Source organism: Strongylocentrotus purpuratus, unplaced genomic scaffold, assembly GCF_000002235.5.
Source record: "Strongylocentrotus purpuratus isolate Spur 01 unplaced genomic scaffold, Spur_5.0 spur5_scaffold_15, whole genome shotgun sequence".
In the NCBI taxonomy this organism is placed as follows: domain Eukaryota; kingdom Metazoa; phylum Echinodermata; class Echinoidea; order Camarodonta; family Strongylocentrotidae; genus Strongylocentrotus; species Strongylocentrotus purpuratus.
Genome location: NW_022145600.1, coordinates 1,180,898 through 1,193,688, shown reverse-complemented (window position 1 = coordinate 1,193,688; position 12,791 = coordinate 1,180,898). Strand labels below are relative to the sequence as shown.

Below are 12,791 nucleotides of genomic sequence, written 5' to 3'. Positions count from 1 at the left end.
ACGCACATTTTGATACCATTTTCGTCGAAATCGGATATACCTGTAAGGAGTTACATAACAATTAGTATGCGCATGTCATCAAAAAAAAAAAAAAAAAAAGTGAAAATCGCATCAAAATTTGCATAAATTATCATTATTAATTACATTAAAATAACTTTTTTGTGTTAGAAAAGAAGTTTCATATGAATAATGAGTTTCAACAATCAAAAAGTGGAGTTTGACACGTTTTCGGTAAAATGCATAAAATTAGCGCATTTTGCATAATTAATTAGGCTAACGACAAAAATTTGCATATTCGGAAAAAACTAATTATACCATCTTGTTCCTTACGTAAATATCTACGAACATGCAAATTTTCGTGTTCATCGGACAATCGACGGCCGAGATCATAGGGGGGGGCCTCCCAGGCCCCCCCCCCCAGTCAGTGGGTGCTCAAAATAGCCCAGTACAGTAAGGGTTAATGGTGATGTCGGTGGTGGTGATGATCGTGATTCGTGATGGCAATGATGACGGTGATTATTATGGCGATAATGATCATGGTTATGATAATGGCGATGATGATGACGGTGATTATAATGATGGAGATGATGATCATGATGATGACGATGATGGTTGTGAATTGATTGCAATGCTTATGGTGGTGATGATGATGTAGGTGGTGACGGCGATGATGGCTATGGTGATGATGATAATGATTGTGATGGCGATGACGATTGTGATAATGATGTTGAAGATGAAAATTAGAATTCTGCAAGTTATATGTGAGCCCTTCAGCCCACCGCACACTAATATTTCTATCCGAGGGTCAAACAAACCCCGAAAATAAATTTTCAGATATATATATTCCGCGGGTCACTTTAAAACAAAATCAAACAGAAAAAAGAATAAGGGAAAGAATTTTGTAATATTTTATTTCCAGGAATACACATGAACTGGAGTAACACAATTGACAAAAGAACTATGAAATAAAATATTACCATCCTCAAATGTCTGGGAATTACCAAAAGAAATTCCTGTTTAAGGCTCTTCTCATTAGATCATGGTTTACAAATATAAAAACACATTTCAGAACTTTTACAACCATGAAATTATTAGCAGGGATGGGAACAATCATATTTTCAATTTTAAATCACATTGCCCCCCCCCCAAAAAAAAGAAAGAAGTTTGTATTTACACAAACATACATTTCATACAAATAATGTGTCTTCTTTGTTAAAATGATATCAAAGCCTGGCCAAAAATAGCCTATATAGACACTTACCGTAAATCCCCTCTTCTGTCCCTAGAGCTGGTATTCTATATTGTACTTGATTGTACTTGTGTGCGTATCTGTGTCCATTTTGTACTTTCCGTTCACTTCTACAAGTATGTAGCGCATGAATATCGTACACAATAATAAGTATGTGGGGGCAATGCAAAGCCTCTACGACCGGGGTTACGCACACGAGAGTAATTCATGAATATCCTTAATCTTCGTCTATCTTCCGTGCGTGATCACGTATAGCGCGCAGACTGGTTGGACCGCGAATCGACGCAGAGTTATATATAACGTGGTATCCCCCGGTTGATCTCGATGCGAAACGCTCGTCGATCGGCCATGTCGTATTTTCCGCCGAAGTCTATTATGCATCAGCTACTACTTTGCTAGTTCCTGACTGGTATTGAGACAAACATTGACAGGAAGTATAATATTATGTTAGGAAAATATCTACATTATGTGGTAAGCCAAAATTCAGCGAGACGCACCCCCAATAAAAATGGTTATTTAACAAGTATATCCGACTCTTCAAATATTTTTTTTTGCAAGTTTTATTTGGTGTTTTTTTCACATTTTCAAACTTCACTCACTATTTATTGAATAGTACATTATAATGTTTATAGTTCTTGCTCAATATTCATGACGAATTCAATGTCATTAAATGAATCCTGAGCATAGCAGAAAGATGAGAACTGTGCCATGTTTTTGCTTATTACGTATTCATGAGGAGCAAAAACGTGCATACGACTTGAGTAAATACGTGCGATTTGGCGAGCGCTGCGGTCTGACTGGTTCGCGTTCGCGAATGGGCATCGTCTCTAGCTCTAGCTCTAGCTCTGTGTTGTGAGGACCCTACGTCACAAAAAATGTCGCGCGATGCATTGTGGGGGAGAACCGGCTCGATCACTAACTTGTTCTTTGCTCATTAAAACAATTAATTTAAAATAAGTCCGAGCTCCATTTTCCAAGACCAAGTTATATTTGGGCTTTTTAGATTTTTGTCTATCTAATCATTAAACCTTTTTAGCCGAGTGGACTTGTCCTTTAACAATGATGAACTATGTGTGGGTTTTACAACGGAAGAGAGACTATAGTACTTTAATGTTTAATTCTTTGAAAATACTTCTATAAATATCTCACTCAGGACTATACATCATTGCGAATGACAGCCTCCCCGTCATGAACAAGCTCTTCATCTATGGAACCTTGGAGCTGGCCGATGTCAGGGACTTTACTCTGAGAGCCACCTACATCCTCATACAGGGTGGTCATCTGGTCATCGGTGAGAGTGAAGCAATGCCCTTCATCCACAATGTCCACATCATTCTGGAAGGCAATCATAACACACCAGACCTACCACTGACTAGTGATCTCAATCTTGGCTCAAAGGCACTTGGTAAGTCATTCTGGAGGGCAATCATAACACACCAGACCTACCACTGACTAGTGATCTCAATCTTGGCTCAAAGGCACTAGGTAAGTCATTCTGGAGGGCAATCATAACACACCAGACCTACCACTGACTAGTGATCTCAATCTTGGCTCAAAGGCACTAGGTAAGTCATTCTGGAGGGCAATCATAACACACCAGACCTACCACTGACTAGTGATCTCAATCTTGGCTCAAAGGCACTAGGTAAGTCATTCTGGAAGGCAACCATAATACCCCAGTGGTAAAAAATGGGAAAAATCAAACTGATGGTCATGTTCATGCTTTCTTTACCCTTTGAAAACTGTCCTAGATTTTACCTAATGAAGACTTGTAGCATTCATCAGTGAGGCTTTTCTTAATCCATGGTTTGCACCTACATACATATAACATGGGCATTTGTTTAAACCTGGATAAAATATGTATTAAACCCCCTTAAATTAGACTTTTCCAGATAACAGGACTTACTGTACAAAACAGTGATAAATATTGTCATTATATCATGGACACTCGGCCCTTGAATCTGATTTGTATTGGAGGAATAATTACATTGCTGTCTTGCAGGTGTATTTGGAGTCCTGGATCTTCATGGTAAAGCTCCTGAGGTCACCTGGACGCGTCTTGCGATGACCGTCAGTCCCGGAGACAACTCCATCTCGTTAGAGAAGGACACAAACTGGAAAGTTGGAGACGAAATCGCCGTGGCAACCACAGATTACGAGACCTGGCACACGGAGACCTTTGCTATCCAGGAGGTCACCGATGCAAGGACGTTTGTCCTTAATGCCACATTTCAGCATCTACACACAGGTTAGACTAACTCCAGTACTTTCCTTTGTGACAGTATTGATGAAATAAGTGTTATCACAATAGGAGGAAGGTGGATATCATGTGACTTACACGATGTCTAGTACTTTAAAAACAAATTATTACATGTACTTTAGGCACATGTGAATGATTGTTGATTGAAGATAAGTTCTTTGAAAACATGAATCAACCCTATATGCATGGGAGTGTCGTGGTCGAGTTGTTTAAGGTGCTTGACTTAGAGATGCGAAGGTCGAGGGTTCGAATCCCGACACGGCACTAATATCCTTTGGCAAGATATTAACCTGCGATTGCTACTCTCCACCCAGGTGTTAAATGGGTACCCGGTAGGATGCGACCGTCATTGTTGGTCAAACAGTTTTTGAGCATCATGTAACGCCTGGCTGGAATGCTCCCCAGGGAGTGGAGATTGTGCACACATTGTGTGCGGGCAAGCACTGAATCCAATGACCGGGGTAATAGTATATTTGTGAAGCGCTTAATAGAGACATTTGTATTAAGCGCTATATAAAAATTAAATATTGTTATTATTATTATTATAATTAAGGCTCCACATACATACATGGGCTCAGTTTGATTGATGTTTTCTAAATAGGAGGCCTTGTTTTATCGCATCTGTTTAAGTGTGAATTTCTTTCGTCATGGACCCTGAAATCACAGGAGCAATGGTCTCAAAACTGGGAGATCCCGGGTTCGAAACCAAATCAATGCGCCTAGTGCCCTCTGGTAAGGTATTAATCCTCATTAAGTCTCTCAGAGAAGACATAAAGCCGTCAGTTCCCTGGTTCCTTACTTGCAAGCATACACATGCTTTAGTAGTAGTGGTGGTTATTTTACCTGGCTGCTAAGAAAGCATAAAAGCTTGTTAGTAAGCAACCAGAGGACCCAAGACTGTAGATTAATGCCTTACCAAAGGGCACTAGCGCATTGACTTGGTTTCGAACCTGGATCGCCGGATTACGAGACCACTGCTCTACCAACTGAACTATCGCGCCTCCCCACTGAGCAGTCAGGTAAAACAAACCATCAAACCACACCAATGTATGTCAGACCCCATTTTATTAGCATTGAGCTGTTTTGTATCACTGTTCTTTCTTCTTTCCTCTGCAGCTGCAACTGAACATGAGAATACCCAAAATCAGTACAGAATTGCAGCTGAAGTTGGACTCTTCACGAGGAACATCGTCATCGAGGGTGCAAGCTATGATGGCATATTTACAGAGTTGTTTGGTGCTAGGGTGTTGGTTGGAAGTTTTTATCAAGATCAGGATTTCTTTCAAGGTACTTGCACTTTAATATTCAATGGACGAGGTTACATTGGATATCTCTTACTGAAATAAAGGCGTAATTGGTCCACAGCCCGTTACGTGAGAATTGTAATCACTCCCGGTTAGTTTCATTGGGTATATTGACTACATGGTCAAATGAATATATTTTGTGCGTCATAACGTATCCAAGCAACCCTTTGCGAGATGTGTTTTGTGTCAACAGAATGCTATTGAAAGTTACTTCAAGATTGATATGACAGTTGGTTTTTGTCATTTCCTATTGCTTTAGACTCCTAGATAAAGTACTTTATTGATGTAATACATGTACCGTATTTGCCGGCGATAAGGCCGCAGTATTTTTGGAAGAAAAATATCAAAAAGTCGGGGTGCGGCCTTTGCGCAACAACAACCAAATTCAGCGTTCAAAACAGCACGTCCATTTGAAAATATGGGACTAGGATGACTAGACAATGGTACAGGACAATTCTAAAATAACTCCACACAAATTACCAACAATTTGATGTTGCATAGTGTCATGAAGACGAAAACAAGCAGCATAACTTATTTTTCTAATAAAATCTGCCGATAGATCTAGATCTATAAGTCCGTACCATTGCATCGCCAAAAGAGTAAAAGAAGGGACAGACCGTTACTTACGGAGCTAGCTGCCGTGCAACGCAACTGCGCAGGTCGAAGTCGCAATTCCGGATTACATCACACATCGTGGTAGGGGTATATGAAGGATGCCGAATCTGCATGCGATACAGTACTAGCTTAAAAATTGATGAAGATCTGCTAAATTACAAACATTTTTTAGGTAAACTTCTTGTAGATTTATAAGAATATTGATGAATTTGGTATCAGTTTGTAGAAAAAATAGTGTTCTACAAGAAAATTACGATTATTTTGTTTGGTCTGTTTGTTTTGTTTTGTTTGTTTTTTGTTTTTTCCCCTCTACGAAATGTCAAAGTTGGGGGTGTGGCCTATGCGGCGCTGCGGCCTTACCCCTTTTAACTCCACCAAAGTTCTTGAATGGGTGATGCATAACTTTAATTCTATAACAGAATAATGATTATAATGGTTACATTATTTTAGTTTTTTTTTAGGAGAGAATATCAAAAGTAGTTCGAGCCGGTTTCGTTTCATATACCTATGTGATTATAGCTCTACAACGAGACAAACATTTTGCTAATCATGAATACAATCTGCTGTATTCATTTTTGTTTGTTTTTTTGTTCAGGGAGAGCCTACATCTCCAATGTTCAGTTTAAGCACACCGGACAGGAGGGTTATGTCGAGAGCTACGATCCTCGTTTCTCAGTGGCCTTCCTTGACCTCCGTGACCCCTTCTTTAATACGTTGCCATCGTCATTGACTGGTTGTAGCTTCCATCATGGATTCAGTACAGCCATTGGGGCCTACAGCTCAAACAAATTGATCATCAAGGATAACATTGTTCATCATACTATTGGAGCAGGTGAGTAATTCGATTAATGGATTAACAAAATAGTAAGTTAGTTAGTTGTTGGTTGATTGATCGATTGATTGATTGGTCGATTGATTGATTGGTTGGTTGATTGGTTGGTTGGTTGGTTGGTTCGTGGTATGGGACGTACAGCTCAAACAAATTGATCATCAAGGATAACAATGTTCATCATACTATTGGAGCAGGTGGGTGATTTGATTAATGGATTAACAACATGGTTAGTTTGTTGGTTGGTTGATGGTTGATTGATTGGTTGGTTGGTTGGTTAGTAGTTGGTTAGTGGTTTGTTGTTGGTTAGTTGATTGGATCAGTACAGCCATTGTGGCCTACAGCTCAAACAAATTGTTCATCAAGGATAACGATGTTCATCATACTATTGGAGCAGGTGAGTGATGTGATTAATGGATTAACAAAATGGTAAGTTAGTTGGTTGTTGGTTGTTGGTTGATTGATCGATTGATTGATTGGTCGATTGATTGATTGGTCGATTGATTGGTTGGTTGATTGGTTGGTTGGTTCTTGGTATGGGACGTACAGCTCAAACAAATTGATCATCAAGGATAACAATGTTCATCATACTATTGGAGCAGGTGAGTGATGTGATTAATGGATTAACAAAATGGTTAGTTAGTGAGTTTGTTGGTTAGTTGGTTGGTTAGTGGTTTTTTGTTGGTAAGTTGATTGGTTCAGTACAGCCATTGGGGCCTACAGCTCAAACAAATTGATTGTCAAGGATAACATTGTTCATCATACTATTGGAGCAGGTGACATATTTGATTTATAGATTGATTGATAGCATGGTTTGTTAGTTATTTAGTTGGTTGGTTGATTGATTGGTTGATTGATTGATTGATACATTGGTACGTAGTTCGGTTTGTAGATTGGTGGTTTGTTGTTGGTTAGTTGATAGGATCAGTATGGTCATTGGGACGTACAGCTCAAGCAAATTGATTATCAAGGATAACATTATACAGTAGGCTTGCGGGTGCACCATGTGAGAGAGAGGGAGGATTGAGTAGTCCTGAAAAGGACTCTCGGTAATCTTTCTTGATGGTGTATAGTCCTGAAAAGGACTGTTGGTGTAGTCTTGAAAAAGACTGTTGGTTATCTTTCTTAGCTTATAGTTCTAAGGAGAACTATAGCGCTTGGAGAGGATGGGTGGCGGGAGTGGCTCGACGTTTCGAACAGGTTGACTATCCGTCGTTGTTCATCGTACTATTGGAGCAAGTGAGTGATGTGATAAGATCTTTTGATAGATTGATCTTTTGATTGATAGAATGGCTGGTTGGTTGGTTGATTGATTAATTAATTGATTGATTGATTGATTAGTTGGGTCAGTTGATTGATCATATGGTTAATTGGCTCTTCCTCATCCTCCATGTATAGGCATCATCATCGAGGGAAGTGAAGATATCCTCCTAGAGCACAATCTGGTGATGCTATCCATCTCCAAGGCAACGTACCAAGACCGCTGGCAGGTGGAGAACTTAAACTGGTTTGGCAGCATTACATTTGACTCTGCAGACAATCTTGTGATGCGTGACAATGCCGTAGCTGGTTCAGAGAAAGCAGGCATCATGATGGATGGAGAAGAGTGTGGGGTAGACTCTCGATTCAGTCAGAACGTTGTACACTCGGCCTTACAGGTGAGTCAGGAACCAGTGTCACTTTGCTGGGAAGGGATGTTCCATGTTGTAATCGTAACTGTCAATTTACAAACAGATATTTAAAAATTGGTCAGATAATCTTGCTTTTTTTTGTTACTCCTCATTAAAATCGAAATTTGAACAGCACAGTTTCCAGATTATCTTGAGAAATAGTTTTAACAATGCCTCTCTAAGCAGTCAATATTTGTGTATTCATAATTGTGAATAAACCAGAACAACTTTAACTCATGCTGATGTCTTTCTCTTTGATTACAGGGTGTGATGTTGTTTAAAAGGAGCCAGCCACAATGTTCCTCAGTGGCTAATTTTCTCATATATCGCTGCTATCACTATGGCATATATGTCCAGGTAATTTATGGGTTTTATTTTTCAATTTTTATGTACAGTATAAACCACATTAGCCATTTCAATATCAACAGATATACATGTATCTAATTGTTGACAGCTGGTCATACCAGCAGTCCCTATATCGAGAGTCACAAACAGGACTTTCAAATTGGTTGGTTGCAGCTCAGATGATGTTATAATTATGTGTAACACGGGGAAACTGGTACAGGTGACACCATTCCTTGTGTTGTGGTTCATTTTATTTCATATGCAAGTTGCAAGGCAAAATAAACCTCAATAAATAACCAAAATTGAAATAATTAAATAGAAACGAGGACCTGTTAATAGCAATAAACATATTATTCGTTTATGACTCCAAGATACGAATTCCAACAATATGATGTCAAGCCGTGATAATAAATGATAAACGGGTTGTTTATGAACTAAATCAATATTGTGTGAAAATAACAGTATCTTATCACAAATAAAGTTCTTCCACTGGGACACTCGTGCATACATAACAATTTATTAACTGTGACTTTTGCAAATACCCTATTTAATAGTGCACTGCATGTGATACAACTATACATGTATATATAATATACACTTTACATCTGGTGTACGATGCATGTCACATGTCTTCAAATAGATGTCTTATATTTCCATGGAAATGTTGCTGTGTTTGTATGCTGCTTTCTATATACATGTACACTTCATTTTTAATGTGAACTAATGGTTTAAATTTGATAAATTTGACTTGTTCAGATTAATTCCGATCTTCATGTGACCAACGTGACTCTAGCAGATAACAAGAATGCCATCTGCCCGATGTTCTACAGTCCACACGCCCTGACCCACAAGAAACAGGACAGACTCTTCCAACTCACTAACTCTGTCATCAGCGGACATAGCAGTAGCTTTGACTGTGATTTGGATGAGGTAAATATAGCACTTTCAGATATGTGTATACTTGAGGAGGCGAGTTGGCTCAGGCGATAAAATGCCTAGCCTATCGAACCAAAGACTGTGGGTTCGAATCTAGCCCAGACAGATGACTGATGAAATCTGCATCGTGTTTTAACATGCCGCTCCCCTGTTCTATAGACGCAGGCTAGGTTACAGAGGAAAACACTCTTCAACCCGTTGACTACTGAATTGTAGAGGTCCAATAAGCTTAGAACACAGGGACCACCAGGTTCCCGTAAGATATGGATTAAGTGACATGGTAACAATCTAAAGCTCTTTGGAAGTTACAGAAGTTCCTTAAAGAGAGAGATTTACATTGAAAAGAATCAACCCATGTGCACCATTTTCATTTTTTTGTAGTTGGCTATAAGATTTGATACAAATAACCTTTGTCTCCTTATACGCAGATTGTTCCTCCAAACTGACTTAAGGGTGGGCCACATATCAACAATATCAGTAACAATAAAAATAGAATCGATGCTGAGGAATCATTAGCATACATTCATGAGTGACACTCATTTTCTACACCTACATGTATGTTACTGTTATTGTTACCATTGATATAGCCCTTACTACATTTAAAGGGATCCGGTAACTTTGTCTCAGATTCTGAAACAAAATCCTGGATTTAGCTCATGCTGCAATGATAATTATAAACCTTGAGGTCAGTCAGGAGCCCCATGGCTTTTACAAGCCGATCTTTGTTGCTACGGCAGGCAGCCATTGAAAACGATTTCGTTTAATGAAATAATGGAAATGCAAGCATTACTTTAAACAAACAGAACTTTGTTATTCCTGGCTCATTTTACCTGATTGAGGTGTCATATGAAAGGGCAGGAAATGAACTTTCTAGAAATGTGCATTTTTCTTCGAAATTCAGATACCGCCCGCCAAATGTCTTTTTGGTTTCCTCCCTTCAAATTGCTTTAAATCACTCATGCGTGAAATATGCATCATCTGAGTAGCATCACATGAAAGAGGAGACTCTAAGCTTTCCAAATATGTATCATTCATTAATTTTAGTTGTGATTAAGTTATGATAGAACATCGATACTTCTCGGTTTCGTTTTTTCTGGGACGCACTGTATAGTCTAATGGAGGTAATTGTTCTGATGTATATAGTCCATTTGTACCCTGCAAGGGGATGCTACGCTTGCGTTAACTTGTTACAATTTCTTTTAGGTGGCCCCTGAAGTAGCTTCCTTTGAGAGCAAGCAGAGAGCTGAACTAACACCAGAAGAGGGCGTGGCTGGTCTTGTCCTCACCACATACATGTCTGCTCTGAACGGAGCTGCATTCTTCGCTTTCAGGAGCATCCATAGCTACCCATCCATTGGCGGAAACAACCAAATCTCTGGTGAGCATGTCTAATTTTTTTTAGTGAAGAATCATCATCGTTTAGCACCTTTTTTTCCCACGCTGTTGGCTTGAACGTTTCATCTCAACTTAGTGTCCCCTTCTAAGTCTTGCGAGGTCATTTACATAAGTTAAAGACCACGTAAACAAAAGACATTGACTTGAAGAAATACCAAAATGAGAGCATAGCAAATTTTTCTTTACTCAAATGGCAATAGATGGTGCTTCAATCCACTAACATTATCAGAGCTGTCTTGATCTTCCAATGTGTATTTTTTACAGACGAGTATCAATCATATATGATTATTTACGTCTAGGGACCGACCTTTAAACGTCACCAGCCGAAAGACGTGACTCAGTTTCGAACCTGCGTCCTCGGCTGAATCAGTTTGTAACTTCCATTGTTAGCTGGATTCCAGGCACATGCCACAACGCGCAGTCCTTTTAATATTGTTCCTTTTATTCCATACTGCATTACAGACTAAATGTCAAGCAAGGCCTTAATTCCTTTGAAGAAAAAGAAAATTCAAATATAATTGTAGCACTGCTGTGAGATAAAATATTTCATCTTGTATGCAGATGTGTCTTTCATCAATTTTGATGACCACTGTGGAAGGCAGGGCCGCGTCTTCATAACAAACGCATTCAGCGATGATGCCACCCACCCGACTGAGGTTCAGAATATAAATCTCATCTCGACAAGCAAGGAGAGTCTAATCTTTATTCACAGACCACCCTTAAAGTAAGTTGAGGCACCTCTTGTTTTTGAGGAAATTAAGTTCCTTGAACATTTATTGTGTCACACCAATTTTGAGAATTGCTTTATCTGCAGCCTGCTTCAGACAAATCCATGAAAAAAATCAGCAAAACGGATGTGTTTTTGTAGAGTCTCTACGAAGCGGTGATGGTATAGAATTTAATAGTATGGCCTTAGATTTGTTTTCATAATACTGTTGATCACTTTTTTTTAATTCAAAGTAAATCGTAGTTTATACCAGTTATCTCTTTAAAAAAATTCAGAATATAGTTAAAAGCCAGACGATGTATTACAGGGAAGAACTTAACCTGCTAGACTTGATTTGATAATGGTACAACGCTCAGAGTTGACAACTAAATTATTCATACCCTCACCAAGTTTTGTAATTTTTTAAGTATGTACAAAATTGACTTGTCCCAATAATTATTCTTGAGAATGTGAAATATTTAAGCTTAAAGGTAAAGACCAGTATTGGAAACGCCCCAATTTCAAAAAATGAAATGGAAGCTCTCATTACCAATCATGTGAAAGAATATGTTTTGACTAATACATGATGATAAAAAATTTGCCGGAAAACCATCTACTAATTCATATATTTGGTAAATTTGTTTCTCTCATGGTCTGTGAGAGATATAGGGTAGTCCCATATACATATTTCTGTGTATAGTGCTTGTAACTTTACGAAGAATGGGCCAAATTTCTTATTATTTTGATGATTCCAGAACCTTGCAGATGCTAGATGCTAGATGATCAACCTTTTCTGATCGATTCCACAACGTTTCTTTAACAATGCAATCGCATGACCATTACTGGTCTTTACCTTTAAATCTAAAGTATTCATCAAAGACCCTAATTAAACTAGTCCACCTTTCATTCTTGATTTACAAACAAAAAGTTGTTAACTGAATGCATATACCCTAGCCAAAGTTATCATTGTCATACTACCCAACAGGTGGAGACAAGAGTATCATTTATTGTTATTATTATTTATATACTGTGCTTTTCCCAGAGTGGCCCAAAGCGCTTACAACAAGAAGAATCTTACAAAAAGTGAAAATGAGAATTTATAGAATCCTAAAAATGTGGATTACAAAAAAGAATTGTGTTAAGTCCCTTTTTGAATGAAGAGCTAGATGGTGATTGCCTGAGTATTAAAGGTAGCCTATTCCAGTATTTAAATGCAGTTATAGTGAAAGTCCTACCTCCATCTATTTTCCGTGTGATGTTGTATGTAAGACGGAGTGGATCACTGGAGGCTCATACATTCCCGGGAGGGGTGTATAAGGTCAAACAATCACGTACAGGTATTGAGGTACCTGTTTATCAAGGGATTTAAAGACTAACAATAGTAATTTAAAAACTATACGATGTCTTACAGGAAGCCAGTGTAGTGAGTCGAGGAATGGTTTAGGGGAGTGAGATCTCGTAACCTGATAAAAGAGGCAAGAA

At 38.7% G+C, this 12,791-nt stretch overlaps 1 protein-coding gene across 1 annotated transcript in view; it reads left to right on the top strand.

Moving 5' to 3' along the window:
• Positions 1 to 12,791, top strand: part of LOC582056 (fibrocystin-L) — an 84,525-nt gene that overhangs the window by 52,829 nt on the left and 18,905 nt on the right. Inside the window, exons 40-49 of the mRNA XM_030986388.1 lie at positions 2,403 to 2,681; positions 2,820 to 2,894; positions 3,252 to 3,497; positions 4,626 to 4,796; positions 6,024 to 6,260; positions 7,656 to 7,915; positions 8,192 to 8,284; positions 9,029 to 9,202; positions 10,412 to 10,586; positions 11,165 to 11,327. Coding sequence (XP_030842248.1) covers positions 2,403 to 2,681; positions 2,820 to 2,894; positions 3,252 to 3,497; positions 4,626 to 4,796; positions 6,024 to 6,260; positions 7,656 to 7,915; positions 8,192 to 8,284; positions 9,029 to 9,202; positions 10,412 to 10,586; positions 11,165 to 11,327 — 1,873 coding nt within the window. The remainder of the gene's footprint in view (positions 1 to 2,402; positions 2,682 to 2,819; positions 2,895 to 3,251; positions 3,498 to 4,625; positions 4,797 to 6,023; positions 6,261 to 7,655; positions 7,916 to 8,191; positions 8,285 to 9,028; positions 9,203 to 10,411; positions 10,587 to 11,164; positions 11,328 to 12,791) is intronic.